This window comes from Anoplophora glabripennis, unplaced genomic scaffold (genome assembly GCF_000390285.2).
Source record: "Anoplophora glabripennis isolate ALB-LARVAE unplaced genomic scaffold, Agla_2.0 scaffold534, whole genome shotgun sequence".
In the NCBI taxonomy this organism is placed as follows: domain Eukaryota; kingdom Metazoa; phylum Arthropoda; class Insecta; order Coleoptera; family Cerambycidae; genus Anoplophora; species Anoplophora glabripennis.
Genome location: NW_019416610.1, coordinates 4,982 through 28,388, shown reverse-complemented (window position 1 = coordinate 28,388; position 23,407 = coordinate 4,982). Strand labels below are relative to the sequence as shown.

Here is a 23,407-nt window from a genome sequence, read left to right as displayed (position 1 = left end):
AGTTGCTGGTTTTGGATTTATTATTATTATACATATAATTAAATACAAATATCTAAATAATACAGTGAATGAATATTGAAGCAAAATAATTGCAATATTCTGTTATATAAAAGTAAAGTGCATTATGTTAAATAATAGACAAAGTATAGGTAATAGTGTATCCTGAAAAGCAATAGGAAGTAGAAATTTACGATTCTACGTTACCATACAGTGAAGTTATCAAGAAACACACTTGTCCTTGTTTTACAAGACAGATTCGTGGATGGGTAGTTACGTGATAAGAAAATAAGCTTCATCACTGCCAATAAGAAGCTGTATTACAAAAAGTTTTCCAAAATGCGTGCCAATAAATTTGATTTATATCTTAAAGTATACTGGTTTCTAGTTCTATTAAGGATTATTCTAGTCTTTATCCCACAAACAGGATTCATACATCCCGATGAATTTTTTCAGTCAGTGGAAGTGTTAGCAGGTAAAATATTTAATTTAGAACTACATACATTTGTATTATAACATTTTTCAATGACTCATTTTAGTTTCCAAGTGTATTTCAAACTGTGAGTAGTAAATACAAAAATGACTTAAGCTTCTAATAAACCCAATCCATTAAATGCAATTACGACTGCATTAGTGTAATTGCCAAGAGTATGTTTTAGGATTGACACCTGTCCATATTTGAAAAGTAAGCACTTACTAAAACTTCCTTGCCTCTCCATTCTTACTTTATCTGAAAAATGTCCTTGATATAAATCCTAAACTAAATCACTATAATGTAATGTAATAAAATTTTGCTAAATTTGTCAATAGTGGTAACTTCATAATATAGCCCACTCCCTATTTCTGCTTCCATTTTCTCCTGTCTCTCAAATGACAGATGATATCAACTTCGGCATTAAAAAAAGTTTTCAAAATTTGTAGAAAACTAAAAAAAAAATAAAAACTTCTTATCTACAGCAAAATAAAATATGAAAATTTAAATTTATATTCATGTTCTGTAGGCAAAAGTACCTACCTGATATAAATAATAAAAAAATTCGCTATCAATTTATTTATCTCTACTCTTACTCTTTCTATGTTCTTGACTGACAAGATGGTACTTACTGGGGAATATTAAAAGGTATGTTTATTTTGTAAAAGGTGGATATAGAGGATTTCGTAACTAAATGTAGAAAAATTAACTGAAGTTTCTGGTTAAAACTTGTACCTGAAGTTCCTAACGTTCATTGAAAGAAAATGTACATTTATATAATAAAATGATTTTACCAACTAAATCCATTGTTGGAAGCCATCCCCCATACTAACCACCCTTAAAATTAGTAACACGTAACTCAGAGGATAAGCTTAGTACTACTGCTGGCAAAAACCGGAAAAAAGTGAAACCGGTTAACCGGGTTCTGTAAAAACCGATTTCAGATAAAACCGGTTAGTCGAATAGTTGCTAAAACCGGATATTCTAAAACCGGTTATTCGAATAACCCGTTGATCCCTCATTTTCTTCCTTCATAATTTATTAATTTTAGAATTTGTTTTTAAGTTTTTTGTCATAATTCACCCCTTGGAAAGCTTGCAAGTCAATGTGCTTTTGGAGGGAACTTTATACCTCTATTTTACAAATACCGTGCGAATTTGAAGTTGATCCCTTATTTTCTTTCTTCATAATTTATTTATTTTGGAATTTATTTTTATATTTTATGTCATAATTCACCCCTTGGAAAGCTTGCAAGTCAATGTGCTTTTAGGAGGTACTTTATACTTCTATTCTACACTTACCGTGCGAATTTGAAGTTGATCCCTCATTTTCTTCCTTCATAGTTTATTAATTTTAAAATTTATTTTTATGTTTTTTTTCATAATTCATTCCTTGGAAACTTTGCAAATCAGTCTTTCTAATAGGGACTTTATAACTCTATTCTCCACAAACCGTGGAATTTCAAGTTGATCCCTCAGTTTCTTCATTCATAATAATTTTTTTTTTAGAATGGCACGATATAAAAATTTTTTTTTTTTTGCAATAACTAAAAGGTGTACCTTCACAATTTTTGTTCGATATTATAGAGGACACCTAAAAACGTATTCCAGATTTTTTTCTGCTTTCAATTCATGGTACGAATCTCGCTACAACTATTTATTTATAAACAGACGATTTGAGCGTGATATAAACAATTTTTTTGGAATAACTAATAGGTGTGTGTACCCTCACAATTTCTGTTCGATAAGATAGAGGACACCTAAATACGTATTCCACATTTTTTTCAGCTATCAATTCATGGTACGAATCTCGCTACAGCAATTTATTTATAAACATACGGTCTAGGCACGATATAAAAATTTTTTTTTTTTGCAATAACTAGAAGGTGTATCCTCACAGTTTTTGTTCGATAAGATAGAGGACACCTAAAAACGTATTCCAGATTTTTCTCAGCTTTCAATTCATGGTACGAATCCCGCTACAGCTATTTAATTATAAACAAACTGTCTGGACACTATATAAAAATTTTTTTTGCAATAACTAAAAGGTGTACCCTCACAATTCTTCTTAGATATCATAGAGGGCATCTAGCAAGGTATTCCAGAATTTTTTCTACTCTCAATTCATGGTACGAATCTCGCTACAGCAATTTATTTATAAACGGACGGTCTGGGCATCATTTGAACAATTTTTTTTGCAATATACTGGTGGGTGGGCCACCAGTAACGCCTCGGTCGCTAGTGACCAAACGGCAAATGTTACAGAAACCTGTTTAGGTGGGTATGTGTAGGTTGATTACGGCTACATTTTAAAAATATTTTGAAATATATAGGGTGTCCAGGAAAAGCGTACCATATCAAAGTTATGTATTTTTAAATGGAACACCCTGTATTTTACTGCATTTTTGAAAGCACCGTAAAAAAATAGGTGAACTTTATTAAAGGTTCTGCATACCTAGGACTTACAGTTTGTGAGATATTTCAATTTTAGTGAAAATGCAGGCATAGCGTAGAAATTTAATATTAGCAATAAAAAAATAATTTTAAGGAAGCAGCTTTGGAGGGTCTATTTTAGATCCTTGAAGTTATAAATTGTTATATTTGTCGTCACTTAGTATTATACAGGGTGTTCAAAAAACTGCTGAATACTTCTCTCAACTTTAAACAGCAATAACTTGGTTATTTTAAATGGAACACCCAGTATATTTTTACTTTGAGAGTTAGGAAATTTAAAACTCTTTCAAACTGTATATAGGTTTCCTATACCTATCTCCAACGGTATTGGAGATATTTGTGCCGTTTCGTTTTTTATCGATTTTTTTTGTAAGATGTATCCACGTGTCTCTATCGAGGTCTTTACTGAATTGGTTTGGGTTCTTCTTGATGACGTCTCTGTAAATATAAGGAGAAAAATGTGAATGCAAATACATGGCACACCTGCACATTTTTCATATTCAGTGAGAAATTATATAAATCGATAATTAAGTAATAAATGAGTAGGTAAGAATGGTTCATGTCAGTGGCTACCACAGGTGTCCAAACCTCTCGTAATGGACTTCTTTGTTTCGGGCTGTATAAAAATATATCTTGTACACAGTGTTCCACCTACTACTTGCGATGATATGAAGGAAAGGATTAGATATGCATTTGCCACAATCACCCCAAATATTCTAAGGAATGTGAGAATATCATTTGAAGATAGAATAAGATGCTGTATTCAAGAGAATGGTTATCAATTCGAACATCTATTAAAATTTTTCTTTGTTTCTTCTAAAAGTAAAATTTTCTTTAATAAATATTTTTCATGTTCATAAATAATTCAGTTACTTACTACAAACATATTTATACAAAATTAATAACTTTTTATAATTATTCGGCTTATAAAATAATATTTTTTATTAGAAAACTTTTTTGAATATTTTCATGATAATGATAAAAGGAACTTTTACTTTTAGAAAAAACAAAGAAAAATTTTAATTGATGTTCGAATTGATAACCATTCTCCTGAATACAGCATCTTATTCTATCTTCAAATGATATTCTCACGCAAATGCATCTCTAATCCTTCCCTCCAATATCATCGCAAGTAATAGGTGGAACATTGTATACAAGATTTTTTATATAGCTCGCAACAAAGAAGTCCATTACGGTGAGGTCTGGACACCTACGTGGCCACTGACATGCACCATTCCTACTTATCCATTTATTACTAAATTTTCGATTTAAATAATTTCTCACTGAATATGAAAAATTTGCAGGTGCGCCATCTAATTGCATCCTCATTTTTCTCAATATATTTAAAGAGACGTCATCAAGAAGAACCCAAACCAATTCAGTAAAGACCTCGATAAAGACACGTGGATACATCTTAAAAAAAAAATCGATAAAAAACGAAACGGCACAAATATCTCCAATACCGTTAGAGATAGGTATAGGGAACCTATACACAGTTTGAAAGAGTTTTAAATTTCCCAACTCCCAAAGTAAAAATATACTGGGTGTTCCATTTAAAATAACCAAGTTATTGCTGTTTAAAGTTGAGAGAAGTATTCAGCAGTTTTTTGAACACCCTGTATAATACTAAGTGACGACAAATATAACAATTTATAACTTCAAGGATCTAAAATAGACCCTCCAAAGCTGCTTCCTTAAAATTATTTTTTTATTGCTAATATTAAATTTCTACGCTATGCCTGCATTTTCACTAAAATTGAAATATCTCACAAACTGTAAGTCCTAGGTATGCAGAACCTTTAATAAAGTTCACCTATTTTTTTACGGTGCTTTCAAAAATGCAGTAAAATACAGGGTGTTCCATTTAAAAAAACATAACTTTGATATGGTACGCTTTTCCTGGACACCCTGTATATTTCGAAATATTTTTAAAATATACCCGTAATCAACCTACACATACCCACATAAACAGGTTTCTGTAACATTTGCCGTTTGGTCACTAGCGACCGAGGCGTTACTGGTGGCCCACCCTGTATAAGGGATGTACCGTTACAATTTTATTTGTGGATAATAAGAGATGAATTTAACTAAACTCTACACTTTTTTAGTGGACCAATTCGCAGTAGGAAGAGAGGTATTACTATTTTTTCTAAAGAAATATGTCAACATTATTGTTGCACAAAATAAGTTGTAAATGTGATACAAGTTCATAATTTGCATAAACATTGGTCCGTATACTATTTCATGATTATTTTTAAACGTATAATACGATATTTCCCGTTTCAAATAATCAATATTTTATATGCGGTATTGTGACGTTCTCGCTGATAAGTTTGGCTGCTAGTTTCAGCCTCATGGGTATTTTTCGTTTGGATCTGCCGTGATAATGATAATATGGGGTTACGGGGTGCTTCGGGTATAAATTTTGAGTTTGACTTATCATGGGTTTAGAAGATGCTGGTTTTTTGAGGGCTTTTTAATTCAGCACCGAAAAATTAATATAGAACAGTACCTATCTATTTCAGTTGTTGCTTTTGTAATAGGTATTTACGTGACTGAAAATACCCATTAATTGAATATTCCACTGTATTAAAAATATTAAGCTATTCAAATTCAAAAATTTGTTTCAAAATAATCTTATAAAATGGAGCCAAACAATGTTCTTCAATACGCTGGTTACGACACACTTAGGATAACCTTTCAAAACTTAAGCGCCTGCCAGTTATGTGTACAACAGTTTATAGCCTTGGTATAACCGAAATTTGTGCACCTTGACCTTTTAGGTTAGGAAATATCAAAAACATGAGGTCGTTGGAAAATATTACGGTTAGATTCGAATTCAGCAACCCAAAAAACATAAAAATACATTCCTTCCTAGAAAATTTCTTAATTTAGCAATGGTGTAAGAAAGTAGCTGAAGTAGTAATTTTCAATTAGCGATATTTTGGCGAAAAATGAATATTTCTTCAAATTGAAAGAAGGGTTTTGAAGGGTAAAGATTCTACTTTTAAGTGGTGTAATTGATTTTTAGAAAAAATTTTTATCTCGATGTCATATAACCTTGAAAAAATGTTTTTTTACACATTTGGATTAGAATATCTCGGAAACCTAGGGTGATGGGTCAGTTCTGAGGCCAGATTCAGATTCAGCGCTTCAAAAACAATCGGGGACGTATTGCCTGCTTTCTGGGTTTTTTCTTTTTTCAAATTTTGTCGGCGGCTAATGTATTTTAATGTAACTTTTTAACATACTCATAAAAACAGTGCCAACACTATTTTCCCTTAATTTTTTATTTGTATTAATTTTTAATTTTTTGTTAACTATGAAATCTAATAAGTAACGAGTTATAAATATTTACGACATTGCAATAAGGTGATCTTGTTAAGTATAGTTGTCAAAAGGTCGCCAGGAAGCAAAATACTTAATGGTGCTAATAGCACTTTTTTTTTAAACAATTATCCGACATTGAACGTTAAGGTGAACTCTATTACTGCCTGCAAAAAATTATTGTTAAGTTGTTCTGTTTAGGGTATACAGGACGCTAAAATGGGAATAATTCTCGTATACAATTGACCATAACTTTTAAAATACCCTGTATAACATATTTAAACCCTATATTAGAAGCATGGGAGAGATGAGCTTAATCTAAATTTGAAATAATATATAGGGTGTCCCATTTAAAAAATAGTATGTTTGGTTCACCCTGATAATACGTAACACCCTGTACATACGAAAATAATGTAAAATGTGTAGTTTTAAGTTGACTACAATTTTTGTAAATAACTTTTATTGATATCTTCTATAATAAAGGAGATATCGTACTTCAACACACTAATGCCACAACCTGTATATCAGTGTGTTTGATTAAGACCGGCCATCGACTGTATATGGGAACCTATTAGTCCTACAGGTTCTGGGAAAAATTCTTGAAATAAAAGTGGCCATGAATATTTCATTAAAAATATTTTAATTTTCCCCAAGAAATTTTTAAAATTGACTAAATGAAAAAATGCGTCAGTAACGTGAATACATTTTTTTATCAGTTTTCATCGATAGTCCATTTCTTAAAACTTCCTAGTGACATTTTTTATTTTCTCGTTAAATAAAGGGGTGGGATAAGTTTTTGTTATAAATTTGAAAAAGTGCTTTGTGTTTGGATCGCTTTAATGGATGTTTTTGCAATTACATTAAATTACAGTACCATACACATTTAATAAATGTTTTAGTGATGGCAAAAAGTTGGTTAATAAAGGTATAAAATGGCGATATGTTGAAACCTAACTTATTTCTTAATTTTTCTTGGAAATTTAAAATGAAACGATGTACTTTTTTTAAGTCAATATAATCAACTTTTAGTTAAAGTAGAACTGGTCAAAACCGCATTTCGATATCTGAAACCGTTTAGGAAATATTTAAATTTTCGCATTGTACCTAAAGAAGGAGAATAAATTTTCATTTACCCCCGTGTCATTTTGAAACCAAACGTATATTTATTTGCTGTTTCGGTAATTACATATTATTTCACAAAAACCGGTCTCCCATCACACCTTATCCACTTAGGAAGAATTAAAATTAAAAAAAAAAATATTCCGACGGGTATCAACCTTTAACATATACAAGCAATGAAAAATATGATTTTTTTATCAATCTAATTAATTAAAATGGACTTAATTATTCAATTCGAATTTAATTAGGTCATTCATGTAATCATTTGTTTCTTATTTTGATTTTCATGACTAACATTGATCACCGTTATAGGGGAACCTTTGGTAATGAAATTTTTAGTGAGATACCTAATTAAATTCGAATTGAATAATTAAGTCAATATTAATTAATTAGATTGATAAAAAATCAAACTTTTTGCCTAAGCAACAATTGATTGATTGCTTGTATATGCTAAAGGTTGAGAGTTTGATACCCGCCGAGGGAATACTTTTTTTTATTTTAATTGTTTCTAAGCCTAGATAAGTGATCCTTAAAAAAATGCATTTTTCTGATCAGACATTAGGGGCTTCCCCCACCCTTTCTGTCGAGGGATAGAACAAAATGTGAATAACAAAAGTTATGTGCAATGAATCTGACTATCCATATTTGTACTATTTAATATACCTGAATAATAAACGTTTCTGAGAAAAATTCAACTCTATGTTTTGGTATGTAGATTGCGCCCCTAACAAATGAGCGTCGAACTTGAAAACTATTCCCAGCTATTTCTCTTGGTCGATTTATTTAAAAAAAAAATTCCTGAACTCCAGGGCCTATACTTTCTCTAATATCGTACTAGCTGTCAAGCTACGAACTTGATAACTATTTCCAGCGATTTCTCTTAATCGATTTATTTCAAAAAAAATTTCCCGAATTCTAGGGCCTATACTTTCCCTAATATCGTTCCTCACTGACCTTAGTGGGACACCCTGTATATACAGAGTTCTTCACAGTAAGTGGCCTATTAAACGTTTCAGAGGAACGAAAGGTAATATGACAGAAATTTTGTTGACAGGGATTATCAGATTTGCTCTCTTCAATGAAAATAATGCCATCGACGTAGCACTTCCAGTTATACCTGAAGTAGCTGTCAACTTTGTTATTTTAAATGGAACACCCTATATATTATTGCATTATCGACAAGAGAAAAATAAGTCAAAAATGTTAAAGCTTCCCTGTACCTAAATCTAATCTGTACCTAATCTAAAGTAATGTTAACAATCTACGTCAAGTAGTATGGTATTTATTTTCTGAAATACGTGTTATTGTTTTAAGGGTAGTTAGTTTAATGGGTGGCGTCTGAAGACAGAAAAGTATTATTTTCATTTGCAAAATTTAATTTCTAATCTGAATTTAGTTAGTAAAATCATTTTAAATGCAATATTATAACATTTTTGGAATTTTAGGTACATGTCAAAACAATGCCTTTAACATTATATTTTTCAGTACCAATATGCTTCCTTAAGATGCATGTAATAAATTTGAAATTCTCTAGATAAAGTTTTTATTTTACAACTGCTTTTGATTAAGTTTATGGTTTTAAGAATTAACAATTTAGGTGGAGCTATTCATTTTACAAAAATTATATACTTTCTTAAATATGTATACAGGGTCGTCCCGAGGTAATGGGCCAAAATTCATGGGTAGATTCCCGAAGCAAAAATATTGCGATTTAGCTGAACTTACCTTAGTCCAAAAGTTGATGGTTAAAGAGATACAGGGTGTTAAATGTAAAATATTATTTTAGTTTATTACCATTTATTTCTTAATAAATGCAAATATCTACACAAAGTTTTGGAGTAGTTCTTTAGATAGAGGAATTGAAATTTGTTCACATTTTCTTTATGGTTCATAGAGGGCGCCAGTTGCCGTAGATTGAAGGTGTTGGAAATTACATACTTTTTTGTACTTTAAGGTATCTCATCTTTGGTATCAAATTCTTGTTTTCCAACTTTTTTTACAAAAAAGGTAGACTTTATGAAAGTAGCTGTCTCGCACCGTTTCCGAGATATTTGGCTTTGAAACTTCTAATGTTGAAAGTGTAGTTGAAATAATTAAAATAATTTAGAAATGTCAAAAGCAAGGATTTATTTAGAACTAAAAATTGTAATGAACAGTAAAATAGTAAACATTAGTAAAAAATATGCCTTTTTGACAATAATTGCTCAAAATGTCCACCTCTAACTTCAATACATTTATCAACACGTTTATTAAGTTATTGTCTTATTTTAAAGTATAAATCCTTAATGCGAAATGACTTTGCACCATTTAAAACCTGCTACTAAAGTTCCTCTCAAGTGTTTATAGTTTCTCCATAAACAACTGATTTCATGTAACTCCAAAAACTAAAATCTCGGCATTCTATCACACAGTTATGTATACGAGTATACAATTTAATTTGTAAGCTAAGATGCAATTTTAATTAGATATGAATAATACTTAATAAAAATTAGCATACAAATGACAGCAATAAGACAAGTGGAAGACGTCAATTATTTGATTTTTGTCCAAATCCTACTTAAGAAACTTTACTGCTAAATTAATAATACCTGTAGGACACTTAATTGTAATTTAATGCAACAGCATTGGTAGTTTCAAAGCCAAATATCTCGAAAATGGTGCAAGATAGCTACTTTAATAAAGTATACCTTTTTCGTGTAAAAAAAGTTGAAAAATAGGAATTTGTTACGAAATATGAGGTACCTTAAAGTACAAAAAAGTAATGTCGTTTTTAACACATTCAATCTACTGCAGTTAGCGCCCTCTATGAACTTTAACCAAAACGCGAACAGATTTCAAAATTTTGTGAGGATATTTGCATTTGTTAAGGAATAAATTAAAAAAAAAACTGAAATAATATTTTACATTTAACACCCTTTATCTCTAACTATCAATTTACGGACTAAGGTAAGTTCAGCTAAATCGCAATATTTTTACTTGGGGAATATACCCATGAATTTTGGTCCATTAACTCGGGACCACCCTGTATTGTATTATTAGCTTTATTGAGGTATTAAGCTAATTCAAACAAATCCTATTAAATAATGTCAAACATTCTTCGATACCAGAAATCTAGAAATTTAGTACCAGCAGTTAGCAATTTTGTCTGTAATGTTGGATGTCTTTTGCATATGTACCTAGATTTGGTATCGAAGAATGTTGTTTGACTTCTTTTGATAGGATTTGTTTGAATTAGTTTAAGACCACCTTAATAAAAGCTGTTTTACATTGACAATTTATTGATCAATTAATTCATGGTCGCTTCATCAAGAAATTGGACAAGTGTAATGCACCAAATCTGCTGTCAAAAACTTCATGAATTTATTCATCAAGTCCTTGACGAATTAGAGCATGTTCTAATTTTCGTCAATTTCTTCGTGAAGTTCAGAAGTACCAACTCAACAGATTTCCAGCCTCAAATGAGGTTATGTTATTGGAATATGTAAATAATTGTGAGGCGTCCTACTAGTTTTGCATAGTTTTTACTGATTTGTTACTTACAAAAACTAATATTTATACAATATGTGTCACAACAGTACCACTGTTGTATCACTACAATTATGAGCGGAAAGGTGACATTTTTGAAATTTATTTGCTTCTTTGATTCATTGGTAGAACTGATTCATACGTCAAAAAACTTGACAAAATCTGGAGCAGTGTAAAACCACATTGTTTACCAATAAGTTCATGAATTAATTGATGAAGAACTTCATCAATTTATTCATGAATAAATTGTCGATGTAAAACAGCTATAAAAGGTTATTAGAAACTATCATCTGTGTATGTCAATATATTATTCAAAATTTCAAATGTGTATTAAATCATAGACATTTTGAAATGTACTGTTTTCTACTTTCAAAATGTTTATTTTTTGTTCATCTTGTTCTTTTGATTTATTTGCAAATCTAATCTAATAAATCTCATAAAAAATTTTAATAACCTGCATCTTATTAGAGAATTATATACTGCATATGCTGTCAATTCTAATTGTTTTCTTTTAAACAAAAGGCAAATATTGCTTCAGTTAAATATTGCATAGAACTGTTTCTAATTTCACCTGGTAGGTAATTTATGTTTTCTCCACTGATGAGGCAAAGAAGCTATCAGAGTTATACCAGAGAACACTATATCAACGAGAAGCGACAGCAAGGCTTTCTGCGTTAACAGTTTTCGTATGCTCATGCGCGAATTGGGTTGTGTTGTTGTCAGTTGTCAGTGGCTGTCAGAGCCGTCAAATATAAATAGAAGAAACGAGTAATAGTTTTTTGGCGGTGGACAGTTGTGTTGTATAATGTTAATTGATAGTGGATTTATTTGTATTATATTTCGTTTCCATCTACAATTAGAATCAACTTGAAATCAATAAAATGCATGGTTATTATTGTGCTTTTCGCGATTGTTCATCGAAAACTGGTGAAGGATCAACCCTATTGAGATTACGTAAGGATTAGAAAGGTAATTATTATTATTATTTTAAGTACCTACCTCTAAACTGTAAATCAGAAAAAAGTATTTTGATTTTTAAAATAATGTGGAATGTTTTCTTGTAATATGGTATTGCATAAGTACAGAGAATATCTTTAGGAGAATTTTTATTTTTGTTTGCAGTGCTCGAGTGTGGATAGAAACTTGCAATAGACTCGATTTATTGCCTAGGATTGTGGATGTATATAAGAATTATATGCTTTGTGAACACCATTTCGAAACCAAATATATTGGTAAAGGGAATGTAAGAATAACCTTATTGCCAAACGGAATACCTATACTGTTTCCTCAACTTAGAAATGGGCAAGAAGAGCTAGAGGCAAAAATTGTGGAAGATTGTCCCAAAGAAGTTATAGCATTGTCAGGTACCTATTTTTAAAAAAATATTTCAAATATTGCAGTAAAATATTATATCTGCTTAATAAATATATTAGTTGTAAAACATCTTGTTTTATTTTTTTATATATTATACCTAATTTGTCTACATTTTACCACAGTTATCCTTGTATTATATGAATAACGTTTGATACTGATGCAGTTCGTTCAGTGTACATCTATTCAAAAGTGTAACTTCTCTCAGTGTAAACGTTTGTGTTTCTGTCAAATCGGTCGCGCCGCGAATGGCTAGAAATTGGCCTCAATGATTTGGGATCGAGGGGGATTATCCCTCTTTATCCTGCCTCATCTCCTGTAGGCCTGGACAGCCTTCGTAGGTGGGCCCCGTCCGTCGTCTACCCCGACCGCAAATGCGGCCGGTGTAGGCGCTTTGTGGGACCTCCTTTTGTCCTGGCTGGGCCCCGCCGGCTAGGGCCCTTTCTTCTGGCGCTCTTCTTGCTTCGCCGGCTCGTCTGTGTAAACCCCGGGGGTAGTGTCATGTTTATGTGTGGTATGGTTGGGTAGGGTAGTGCGGCTATGCAGCCTGGGATGCGCTTTGCTAAGGTGGCCCTTAGGCTAGCGCGGGAGGGGAGGGGTAAGGAGGGTATGGGGGGTGTGTATGTGTGTGTGTGTGTCGTTGTCTTCGTTTCTTGATCCTGGCTCTCTGAAACAGAAAAGGTTAGCGGGCAGGGGGGGGGTCATTAGGGTGGTCACCCAGGGTCAAAAAGTTGGTGTCTAGGTCTTTTGTGTTTGTCGGTCACGTCGGGTACGTAGTCAACGGCTTGCCTGAGGAGGGGATTGTCATGTCTAGTGGCTACGTCAAATCGTTTCTCCGCGTTTTGTCTTATTGTCTGTGTAGCGTTTGTGTATTGTAAGTCTCGTAATATGTCAGTGTTTCTTACGTACCAGGGCGCGTCGGTGGCCGTGCGGAGGGCTATGTTTTCCACAGCCTGTAATGACTTTAAGTGGCTTTTTGCCGCGTGACCCCACGCCGTATGTCAAATCGGTCGACTCTAGCGTGACCACAAAACATCAAAGGAACCGCCGATTCTGTCGCTTCTCGTTGGTATTGTGTTCTCTGGTTATACATCAATGTTTGTGCTATTTGACAGATAGCCTATTTTATTTATTTTTCTTTGTCTAAATAAAATAGATAAGTTGTTATCAGGGTCCATTAAAAGATGGAATTTCGTTCCTAACATAAGTAATTTAAAATTTGATATAAAATTCCGACGTCTACAGTAAAAGCTCATTTCTAAATTCACCATATTCTATCAACCAATTTTCTACCTGACAGATTGACTCAAAAACCAGTATACTCAACCGATAAAAAATTTCTCAGTTTTGGAAAATGCCTTTAGCCAAAGGACCAACTTTATAATCTTTCATACCACCATCAACTTTCATCCTTTTCCGAAAAAAAAAAAATCTAGCATTATTTTTGTAATTACAGTTGGATTCTAAGATGATAGTATAACAGGGTTAGTTTATTAAAAGTTTTAATCATTTTTTTATATCTCATAAATACCTACAATTTTAGCATACTTTATAGGATTCTTTATGAGTAAAATACCTGCATCAATAACTACCTCATTGCTTATTGTACCATGTTGATAACAATTAAAAGTAATAGATTTCTATATTATACAATAATAGACATTGTTTTCGCTTACCTTTACTTTCTTATGACTACGTAACAAAATTTTCTAAAATAATTTAAATGTTTAATAAATTTCAAGTAAATTTAGGTTGATTCAATTTCTGCTCATGAAACTGTTAGGTTATTTTACAAGTGTAGCAGATAGGAGAAATTGATTTTACCTCATACATCTTATCTTATCTCAAATATACAGTATCAAATAAATATAATAAATCTGTTATTGGGGATTGATTTTGAGGAATTATCGTATCTGATAATAAAACATGCAGTAACTGTACAGGGTGTAACTTTCAGATGGTGTCAGTTTTTACGAGTTAGTATGTGTTCCCCGGAATAGTAATCTGTAAGTAATTATTTTTTTAAAATTATATAAATTGTATAGTAATAATTTGTTTTTTTAAACTGCACGTAAACTTTTACCTCTGCCACAACTGCAATTACCAGAAGCCAAGAAGCGTGCAGTGAGTGAAGTGTAACTTTGTGGAGATGAGTGAGAACTAATTGTGGCTGATGAGTAAGGAATTGCAACAGTTCATCCATTTATTTAAGAAGAACCTTAGCATCGTCGTTAGATGGAGTACATAAATTAATAATAGAGAGGAAATTTAGAAAATAATTTTAATGGGTTAAGAGATGAATATAATAAGTTATCTAAGGGACATGAGGAAATTAAACAAGTAAAGGAATATGTTAGGGCAATTGAAAGTAGTATTGTTAAGTCTCGTAATATTTTAATAAATAGGTTAGAATGAATAGTTATATCTAAGCCGTGTGAAATCGAAATTAGAAGTCGGTCTTTAGAGTTAGCTGAAAATAATACAAATATGGTAGAGAAATTTGATCTAAGATCGGCTGCGTCCATGGACGACACAACGTTACCAAACAATTAATCGATGCTTAATGAGTTTTTAAATGACACGGGAAAAATATTTTCAAAAATTATATTTATGAAAATTAAAATAAGTCGTACAAAACTTCGTGTCTAGAAAACCAGTAATGAGTTACATCGTTAATGAGTTGACATCTGTTATGAAAAGTCATTTGCTAACGAAAAAGTCAGCGGCGACTATGTCTACCCAATTGCATTAGTGCGAGACAAGACAATAAAACCCTAGATGAATATGCTAAAACCGTAGAACAACTATTACTAAATCCAACTTTAGCCGAAGGGGGAGATGATGATAATGCTTTTCCAATTTTGCAAAAAGTAAATGAAAAGTTGTCAATAAATGCTTTTTCGAATGGATTAAAAAATAACAAACTTAGCTTAGAACCGTTATAAAAGTGATAAATTTTAGTAAATTAAAGGATGCCATTAATAGTGCTAAGGAAGAAAAATTAATAAAGACGTCTAACAGTTCTCAAGCAACTAATTTATTTGATACGTGAACTATCCAAAATTTTGGTAGATGCAATAGAAATAATAACAGAAGAAGATTTGGCAATAATAATTATTGTAGTAATAGAGGAATCAGACAATTATATGAAAATAGTAATTGAAATATAAGCTTTTTATATCAAAACAAAGGTCGAGGTCGTCAATTTTCGCAACGTCGACCAATAAACAATAACAAAAGTTCGACACGTCAGGCTTATTTTGCTGGGAGTTCGACTATTAATAGTAATTACTAATGAGTTACGTAGAGTGGGAAATAGTAATAAGTTTTTTCGAGTCGAAACAGAATAATGCATTGCATGTAAGTATGAATGGAATGATTATATGTGGGTACGGTATGGAGCGAATGAATTAAAATTTTTGTGTTGTTGACAGTTTTGATGCAAATATAGAGGGTATATTAGATTTCAAAACATGGTGCTACTGTCGATTACGAAAAATTTTTGTTTTCATTTTGGTAAAACGACAAAAAAATTACTGTACCTTTAGAAACGGATGAATATACCGTAATACCACCCCGTTGTGAAGTAATCAAATATTAATCGGATGATTGTTTAGTTCTAAATGAGGAAGTGTGTGAAGGTGTTCCTGTTGGAGCTCTTATGGTTAAACTAGAGAATAATAAAATTCCAGTAAGATTATTGAATGTTAATGAACGAAAGATTAAGTTAAGAAATAAAATATTGGTCAAGCATGTTGATAAGGGCTAGGCATCTGTGCTCTGGTTAGGTTGTATTACGCTGATAAGTTGTAAACATATGGGTTGTGCTGTTTGCAATTCATAATTGTAATGTACATAGTCATTCGGCTGTTTTCGGGAAAATATTCACTACTTTTACATGTATTGTGACGGCTATTTTATTTATTAACTAGTCCGTCACTATGACGCCTGAGCGGCAGCAGTTACCTCGGGCGCCAGTTTCTGTTTATAGTGCAGAAACACCACTACTCGGGCGACTACAGTGAAGACACGGTATGTCCAGAGGGTCTAGAGAGAGTTAGACTTCACACAGGAATAAAAGTCACAAATTGGGAAATATTTACATTTATTTACAGTTCTATTCTACCTATATACACTATTCTTCTACTCTAAATCTATAGTTGGACGGTGACAAACGGCTACGGTTATATACAGGTAGTAACTACAGAAAACGGTAAAAGAATGGTGCGGTGTTAAGCGGTGATCTTGGCTACTATCTCTACACAAAATATAACAGTAATAACAAATCTCCTTAAGAATGGCAGGTGACTGGCAGAATGTTCCCTAAACCTTGACTTCGCGCTACGCGGTGCCGAGTTAATTCAGGCGGCATTAAAAAATGCAAAATGTCGGTGCGTTAAACTACATTTATTAAAAATAAATCAAAAGGAACACAAATATGGGGTGTCGAAAAATCACTCTGTTACAGTATGGTAGCCTACTTCAGGCTGGATTAATGTAATGTTCCTGTTCCCTAGCTTTCAGAGCTCTTATTAATGATGTTTGAAACATTTCTGAATGTTCCCTCTATATCTAAAAATGCAGCTGCAATTTTTCTGTCCTGCATCCACTTTATATTAAATTATGTCTATAAACCCCACCCCCCTAAAAAATACCCCTGAATTTTAAGTTAAAAAGTTCATATGAACATGGGTCCGCAACGTCTTAGATCTTGAGATGTAAAGCATCCAAAATAATTTTATTGGTATTTTGATTATATTTATTTTTTATATATATTTTATATATTTTTGTTCAATAACATGGCAGTTTGACGAAATTCGAGAAATTGAGTATTGATAACGAGAAACTGTAATATTTACTTAGTTTTTCGTTTAATGTTAGAAGGCGCCACATATAGTGTTGTACCTGTATTTAAATAATTATAACTTTTTTGGGTCGCATTGCATATAATTTTTGACTAAACATACCTATTCTCCATTTAATTTTACATACAAAAGGTACTCTTAGTATTTGTAGCTGAAACCAGCCATTTTCTAAAAAATGGGTTTGAAGTTAAACCTGCGTTGGAATTTTGTAAGTTGAATCATTAAGAGTTTTTTTACTCAAATCAAATTAGTGAAAATTAGAAAAAATATATAATCAAAATTCCAAATAAAACCCATTTTTTTGGACAGTCTGTATCTCAAGAACCAAGTCGTTGCGGAACCATGTTCATATGAACTTTTTATCTCAAAATTAGTCAAAGATTTACCCTTTAAAGTTTGTACAAGTACTTAATAAACACCCTGTATAGTTATTATACAGGGTGTTTCGCATAAGAACCGACACAGGGCAGGTGCATGTAGGGGAACCCCATATGGTGATTTAATACTACTTACCTTTATACTAAGCTGCACCCCTGAGAAGTTATAGGCCTTGAAAGTGGTGGTTCAAATTTCGAAAAAAATATCAATATCTCAGTTATACTTGAACTTAGAAAAACCAAATTTGGTACACGGCGTGAATGTACCAAGAAATCGACACTAAGTAGAGTTCAATTGAATAATTTTAAAGGGGTGATAAGAGATGATGCAAATGTGACATAAATTTTTAACCCATTGGCGGACTTAAAAAATTGTTATTTATTTTATGGGGAATTTAATTCTAAAAATTTTCTTACTCTCGTCAGTTTTTAAAAAACGTTCTCACTTTTAACAAAAACACGAATAACTAATAATATGTATTGTAGATGTGTTCGAAAATTCAAAATTTGACTTTGAATTTAAACGTCAAACTTGACGATCATGAAATAAGTCATATAATTTTAGTAACTGTTTGCTGAGTGTTTTGAAAATGACCGGGAAGTTTTCATTTAGCGAACAAGTTGACATGCTATTAGTGTTAGGTTTCTGTGAAAAAAACTACAGAAGTGTTGAAGAATATCGGAGAAGATTTCCAAATTGTGTAATCTCCCATAAACATTTTTCGATGTTAAAAGACGGGCTCTAGAAAGAGGCAAGTTTTTCAGTAGGTAACAGTCGAGAACGTGCTATTGCATTCAAGGAACAAGACGAAGAACCTATTTTGAATACAATTGAAGATGACCCACATATTAGTACTAGAATTCTATCTCGACAAACTAATATATCACAAACTTTTATGCACCGAGTGATTAGACGTAATCTACTACACCCATATATCCAAAAACTGCAAGAATTGTTACCGAAAGATTTGGTTAAACGAGTGAATTTCTGTCAGTTTATTTTACATCAATAATTTTCAAAAGATAATTATCTTTACTGATGAAGCTTGTTTAACCCGTAGAGGTATAACAAATTTACACAACTACCATGAGTATTCCGATAAAAACCCTCATTCAGTAACTTCTCGACATTTCCAACGCGATGTTAAAATAAATGTTTGGATCGGTGTTATTGATCGGTATTTAATTAGTCCAGTTATTATACCGAGTCGACTAAATGGCGAAACTTATTTAGAATTTCTCCAAAGCACTCCCTGATCTACTTGACGAGGTGCCGCTACAATTCAGACTGGAACATTAGTTTATGCATGACGGAGCACCTCCCTCATTTTAGTAATATTGTTAGAGACTTTTTAAACCACTAGTATCCAAATAAATGAATTTGAAGAGGAAATCATTGCCCACAAGTTTGGCCTCCACGATCACCAGACCTCAACAAATGTGACTTCTTTCTTTGAGGACGTTAAAAGAATTTGTGTATTTCTCGCCAGTTGCATCTCGAGCAGAATTGTGGAATCGCATTACGGATAAATGCACATTCATTAGAAACAATCAGCAGTTACTCGATATAAATAACTGGATAATAAATTTATGCCTGAGCGAAAACGGTGATCATTTTGAACAATTTCTATAACTTATCAGTGCAAATTGTATGTTATTTCTGTTGTTTAAGTTGTTTGTTTTTCTATTAAATTATTTTTATTCCAACCTTTTTTCCTGATTGTCAAGTCACAGCCAATTTTTGAATTTTCGACGATTTTAAATAACACAGCTGCAATACGTATTATTAGTTATTCGTGTTTTTGTTGAAAACGACAAAGTTTTTTGAAAACTGATAAGAGTAATAGTCCGGGAGGCAGCGACACTATTGATGTAATTATTCCTACAAAGCTGATTTTTTCTCATTTTGTTGTTTTGATATCGCAAGTAAACGGAACGGTAGTCTACCGCGCCAATGTGGGGGCAAACATTAATAACAATGTTTGAAACATGTAAATAAATAATATATAAATGTCTTATACCTACATGTGTGAAACTTTTTAGAGTGATTAATTAAAATATAGTATAATGATAGTCTGGGGTCTACCACTCACGGAAGGTGTTAAAAAAATTAACTTTTTTGACTTATTTCTACAAGGCTAATTTTTTTTCTCGAATATTTTAGTTTATAAGAGAACAGTCTACCGATTATCTAAGGATGTAAAGCCTTGATACACGCAATGGAATGCACGATCTCCCGAGCGCAGTCGTTACACCAATCCTCTATAAGACGCTCTGAATAATAACTCATACCGGGATTAAATTAAAATCTACAAAGTTGCTTTTCTGTCTATAGGTAGTTTACAATAATTATTGTCAATAAACGTCTTCTATCTTCGATACAAAGTGGTTAAAGCTTCGGTAGACATGGCTAAAATTTTTGCGCGAGGACTATTGAAAGGACTGCTGCTTTCAAACTATTGCAATATTAATGAGATACAATATTTATTATAAGCAGCTGCAATACATTAATTTCATAATTATTTAATATTCAATCCTATATTATAAAATGTATTGTTATGTTTTTTAAAAATAAATATTGTCGGTGACTTTATTATTAATTTGAAACAATTTGGAAGTAAACTGAATGACGAAAAGTACAGTAAGTTACTGTTATTCGGGCTCGGCGAATATTGGTTGGCTATTGAAAAGGCGAGCCAATATCCTTGGCTGGATATATGACTTCGGATGGAGCGGGGCCGACCGCGATTATAGCTCTTCACCTACTTCTTCGCTGTAGGCCCGGACACCTCGTAGACAATTGATGTCTAGGCCGCCTGCATCTACCGGCAGCCTCTGCGGATCAATGGGTTGCTGTGTCTGATTACTTCCAGGGTATTCAAAAGATTTTATGCATGCCCCCTAAATATGTTTGCGCCGGCTAAGGCCTTTCCGGGGCTTCATCCCCTCTTGATCTTTACGCGTCGAATTTATAACGCCCGGTGTAGCCAACACGATATATAAGATACTAAATCTGATAGTTTGAACGTCCCATTTAGTATTGAAATTTTGAATTTAGTCTATAGTATTAGTATTTTTAATTTTAAACTAGTAGATGCTCTAGTATTTCCTTGTTATGTTATTATCGAAAATCATGAAAATTCTGCCACAATCCTAATCGTGAAGAATTAGCAAAACAAAAGTTAACTTGGCAATTGTAATTTGATCTCTTTTTAAAGTTACTTGGCGTTCCGTTCTTCTATATATGATTGTTCCATATTCCTTTCCGTTGTATCACCAGATCATTTCCTTACTTTTATATCGGTTTTAAGGTTAGTCGTTTTATCAGTTAAATCTAAATCCTTAAAATAAACGCAAACTAAACTACCATTAGTGAATTGCACTAAATTGGCAAACAAAAAGGCAGAATGTTATCTATTTGTTTTTTCATAGTTATTGAAATTTTTTTTCTTAATACTTTGTAGTATCTTCAGAACACTTCAAGTTAACACCACTTTCAACTTTTTCGCAATTTTATGGTAAATTACCAGGTTTTAGCACCTTCTGTTTTTTTTTGTACCAATTAGTATTTACTGCTAATCCAAAGTCGACAACCCTGGTGCTAGCTGCAAGTGTGACTTTGGTAAGCGTCATGGATATAAATTATAAGTGAAAAAAATGTATTTTCAACTTTTACTAATATTATAGTAGTAAAAATCTGGCTCGCTGACGCTCGCTCTTTATTACTAATATCGTACGTTTTAATAATGGTGCAAGCTCAAAAAATTATAATTATTTGAATTAGGAATTTTAAACAAAATCGTGCGCAAAAATTTTAGCCACGTCTACGGAAACTAGCCAATTTGTATCGAAGGTGGAAAACGTTTATTTGACGATAATTATCCTAAACTACTTATAGACAAAAAAGCAACTTTGTAGATTTTAATTTAATCCCGACATGACTAATTAATAATTATTCAGAGCGATTTACAGCGGATTGGCGCAGCGACTGCCCTCGGGAGATCGTGCATTCCACTGCATCTATCAAGGCTTTGCACCCTTAAATGATCGGTAGACTGTTTTCTTTGGTTCTATTATAAACTAAAGTATTTGAGAAAAAATATTCAGCCTTGTAATTGTATAAGTCAAAAAAATTAATTTTTTAACGCCATCCGTGAGTGGTAGACTCTTGATGGCTTCGCTTCCGACGCGGTAGACTATCATTATACTGTATTTTTAGGTATAATTAATCACTCTAAAAAGTTTCACACTTGTAGGTATTAGACATTTACATATTATTTATTTACATGTTTCAAACATTGTTATTAATGTTTGCCCCCACATTGGCGCGGTAGACTGCCGTTCCGTTTACTTGCGATATCAAAACAACAAACTGAGAAAAAATCAGCTTTGTAGGAATTGGTGCAAAATTTCTGTCGCTGCCTCCCGGACTATAAGAAAAGTTTTAAAATTAAATTCCTCATGAAATAAAGTAGTAGTAATTTTTTAGGTCCGCCAACTGGTTAAAAAATTCTGTCACATTTTAATTGTGCATCATCCCTTATCAACCCTTCAAAATACTTCAATTGAACTCTACTTACTCTCGATTAATGCCCTTTGTACAGTTACATTGTGCACCAAATTTGGTCTTTCTAAGTTGAAGTATAACTGAGATATTGATCTTTTTCGGAAATACACCGCACAAACCTTATGGGTTTGAGTTCCCCGTCCATTCGTCTGAATTTTTTATATATTATAATTGACACCCTTCTGATCAAAAATGTTCATAGTCCCAAAGTCCAGAAACGAACAGTTTTCGAGATATCGAAGACGCAAAGTCTCAAAAATGGAATGAAAACGAGTACTTTTGAAAATCATTATTATCCATTCTTCTTTTATTTATCGGTCACTCGAGACACCTCCAAAATAAGGGTGGAAAAACTAAAATATTTATATCAGGTTATTACGAGATTATCCACACAGTTTTTTTTTTTTTCATAAATCATTTCATACGGCTAAGAGCATATGTGTAGAAATCCTAAACATTTTCAACTCCTATTTGAAGGGTGTTTCGGGATGGAAACGGCTCAAGGATCTTTCAACACATCCTCTTAGCCGTACAGAATGATTCATGAAAAAAAAAAAAACAGGTGGATAATTTCATAACAACCTGAGATATAAATATTTTAGTTTTTCTACCCCTATTTTAAGGATATTTCAGAATGAGGATTTCTACAGATTGCTCTTAGTCGTATAGAATGATTTATGAAAAAAAAAACCGTGGATAATCTCGTAATAACCTGATATAAATATTTTAGTTTTTCAACCCTTATTTTAGGGGTGTCTCGGGGGTGGAATTGTACTGATTTTCATTCTAGATACATATTATGAATACTCAAATTGATCCAAACCCGATAAATAATACAAGAATGGATAATGATAATTTTCAAAAGTGCTCGTTTCCATTTTCTGGTTCATGGAAATATTCCATTTTTTGAGACTGCGTCCTCGATATCTCGAAAACTGTCCATTTCCGGACTTTGGGTCTATGAACACTTTTGATCAGAGGGGTGTCAAGTACAACATATTAAAAATTCAGGCGAATCGACGGGGAACTCAAACCCATAAGATTTATGAGTGGTCCTTTGAAACCCCAACTTCAAGGCCTACAACTATCAGGGATGCAGTTTAGTGTAGAAGTAAGTTCCGTTAAATAGCCATATTTTGGGTTCCCCTACATGCCCCTGTTCTGTTTTATGCGAAACACCCTGTATCATTTTCAGAAAAAGATTATCTCAAACAGTTAATTAATATTTTCAAATTTATTTTTAGGAAAGTTCTTAGATGTAGAATACAACCCACCATGGGAATTCAACTCGACAATGGCCATTAGAAGCATGACCATACCATATTTCACTATCG

General features: G+C 32.5%; 1 protein-coding gene across 2 annotated transcripts; it reads left to right on the top strand.

Annotated features, from left to right (window-relative positions):
• LOC111691769 (GPI mannosyltransferase 4-like) lies at positions 1-23,407 on the top strand. Of its 2 annotated transcripts, none has more exons than XM_023455083.1 (3): positions 1-472; positions 14,222-14,270; positions 23,318-23,407. In XM_023455083.1, the coding sequence occupies exons 1-3, from the start codon at positions 337-339 to the stop codon at positions 23,376-23,378; spliced, it is 246 nt and encodes an 81-aa protein (XP_023310851.1). In that variant the 5' UTR covers positions 1-336; the 3' UTR covers positions 23,379-23,407. The 2 variants fall into 2 exon arrangements, with proteins under 2 accessions (XP_023310851.1, XP_023310852.1); XM_023455084.1 differs by lacking the exon at positions 23,318-23,407 and adding an exon at positions 14,372-14,453.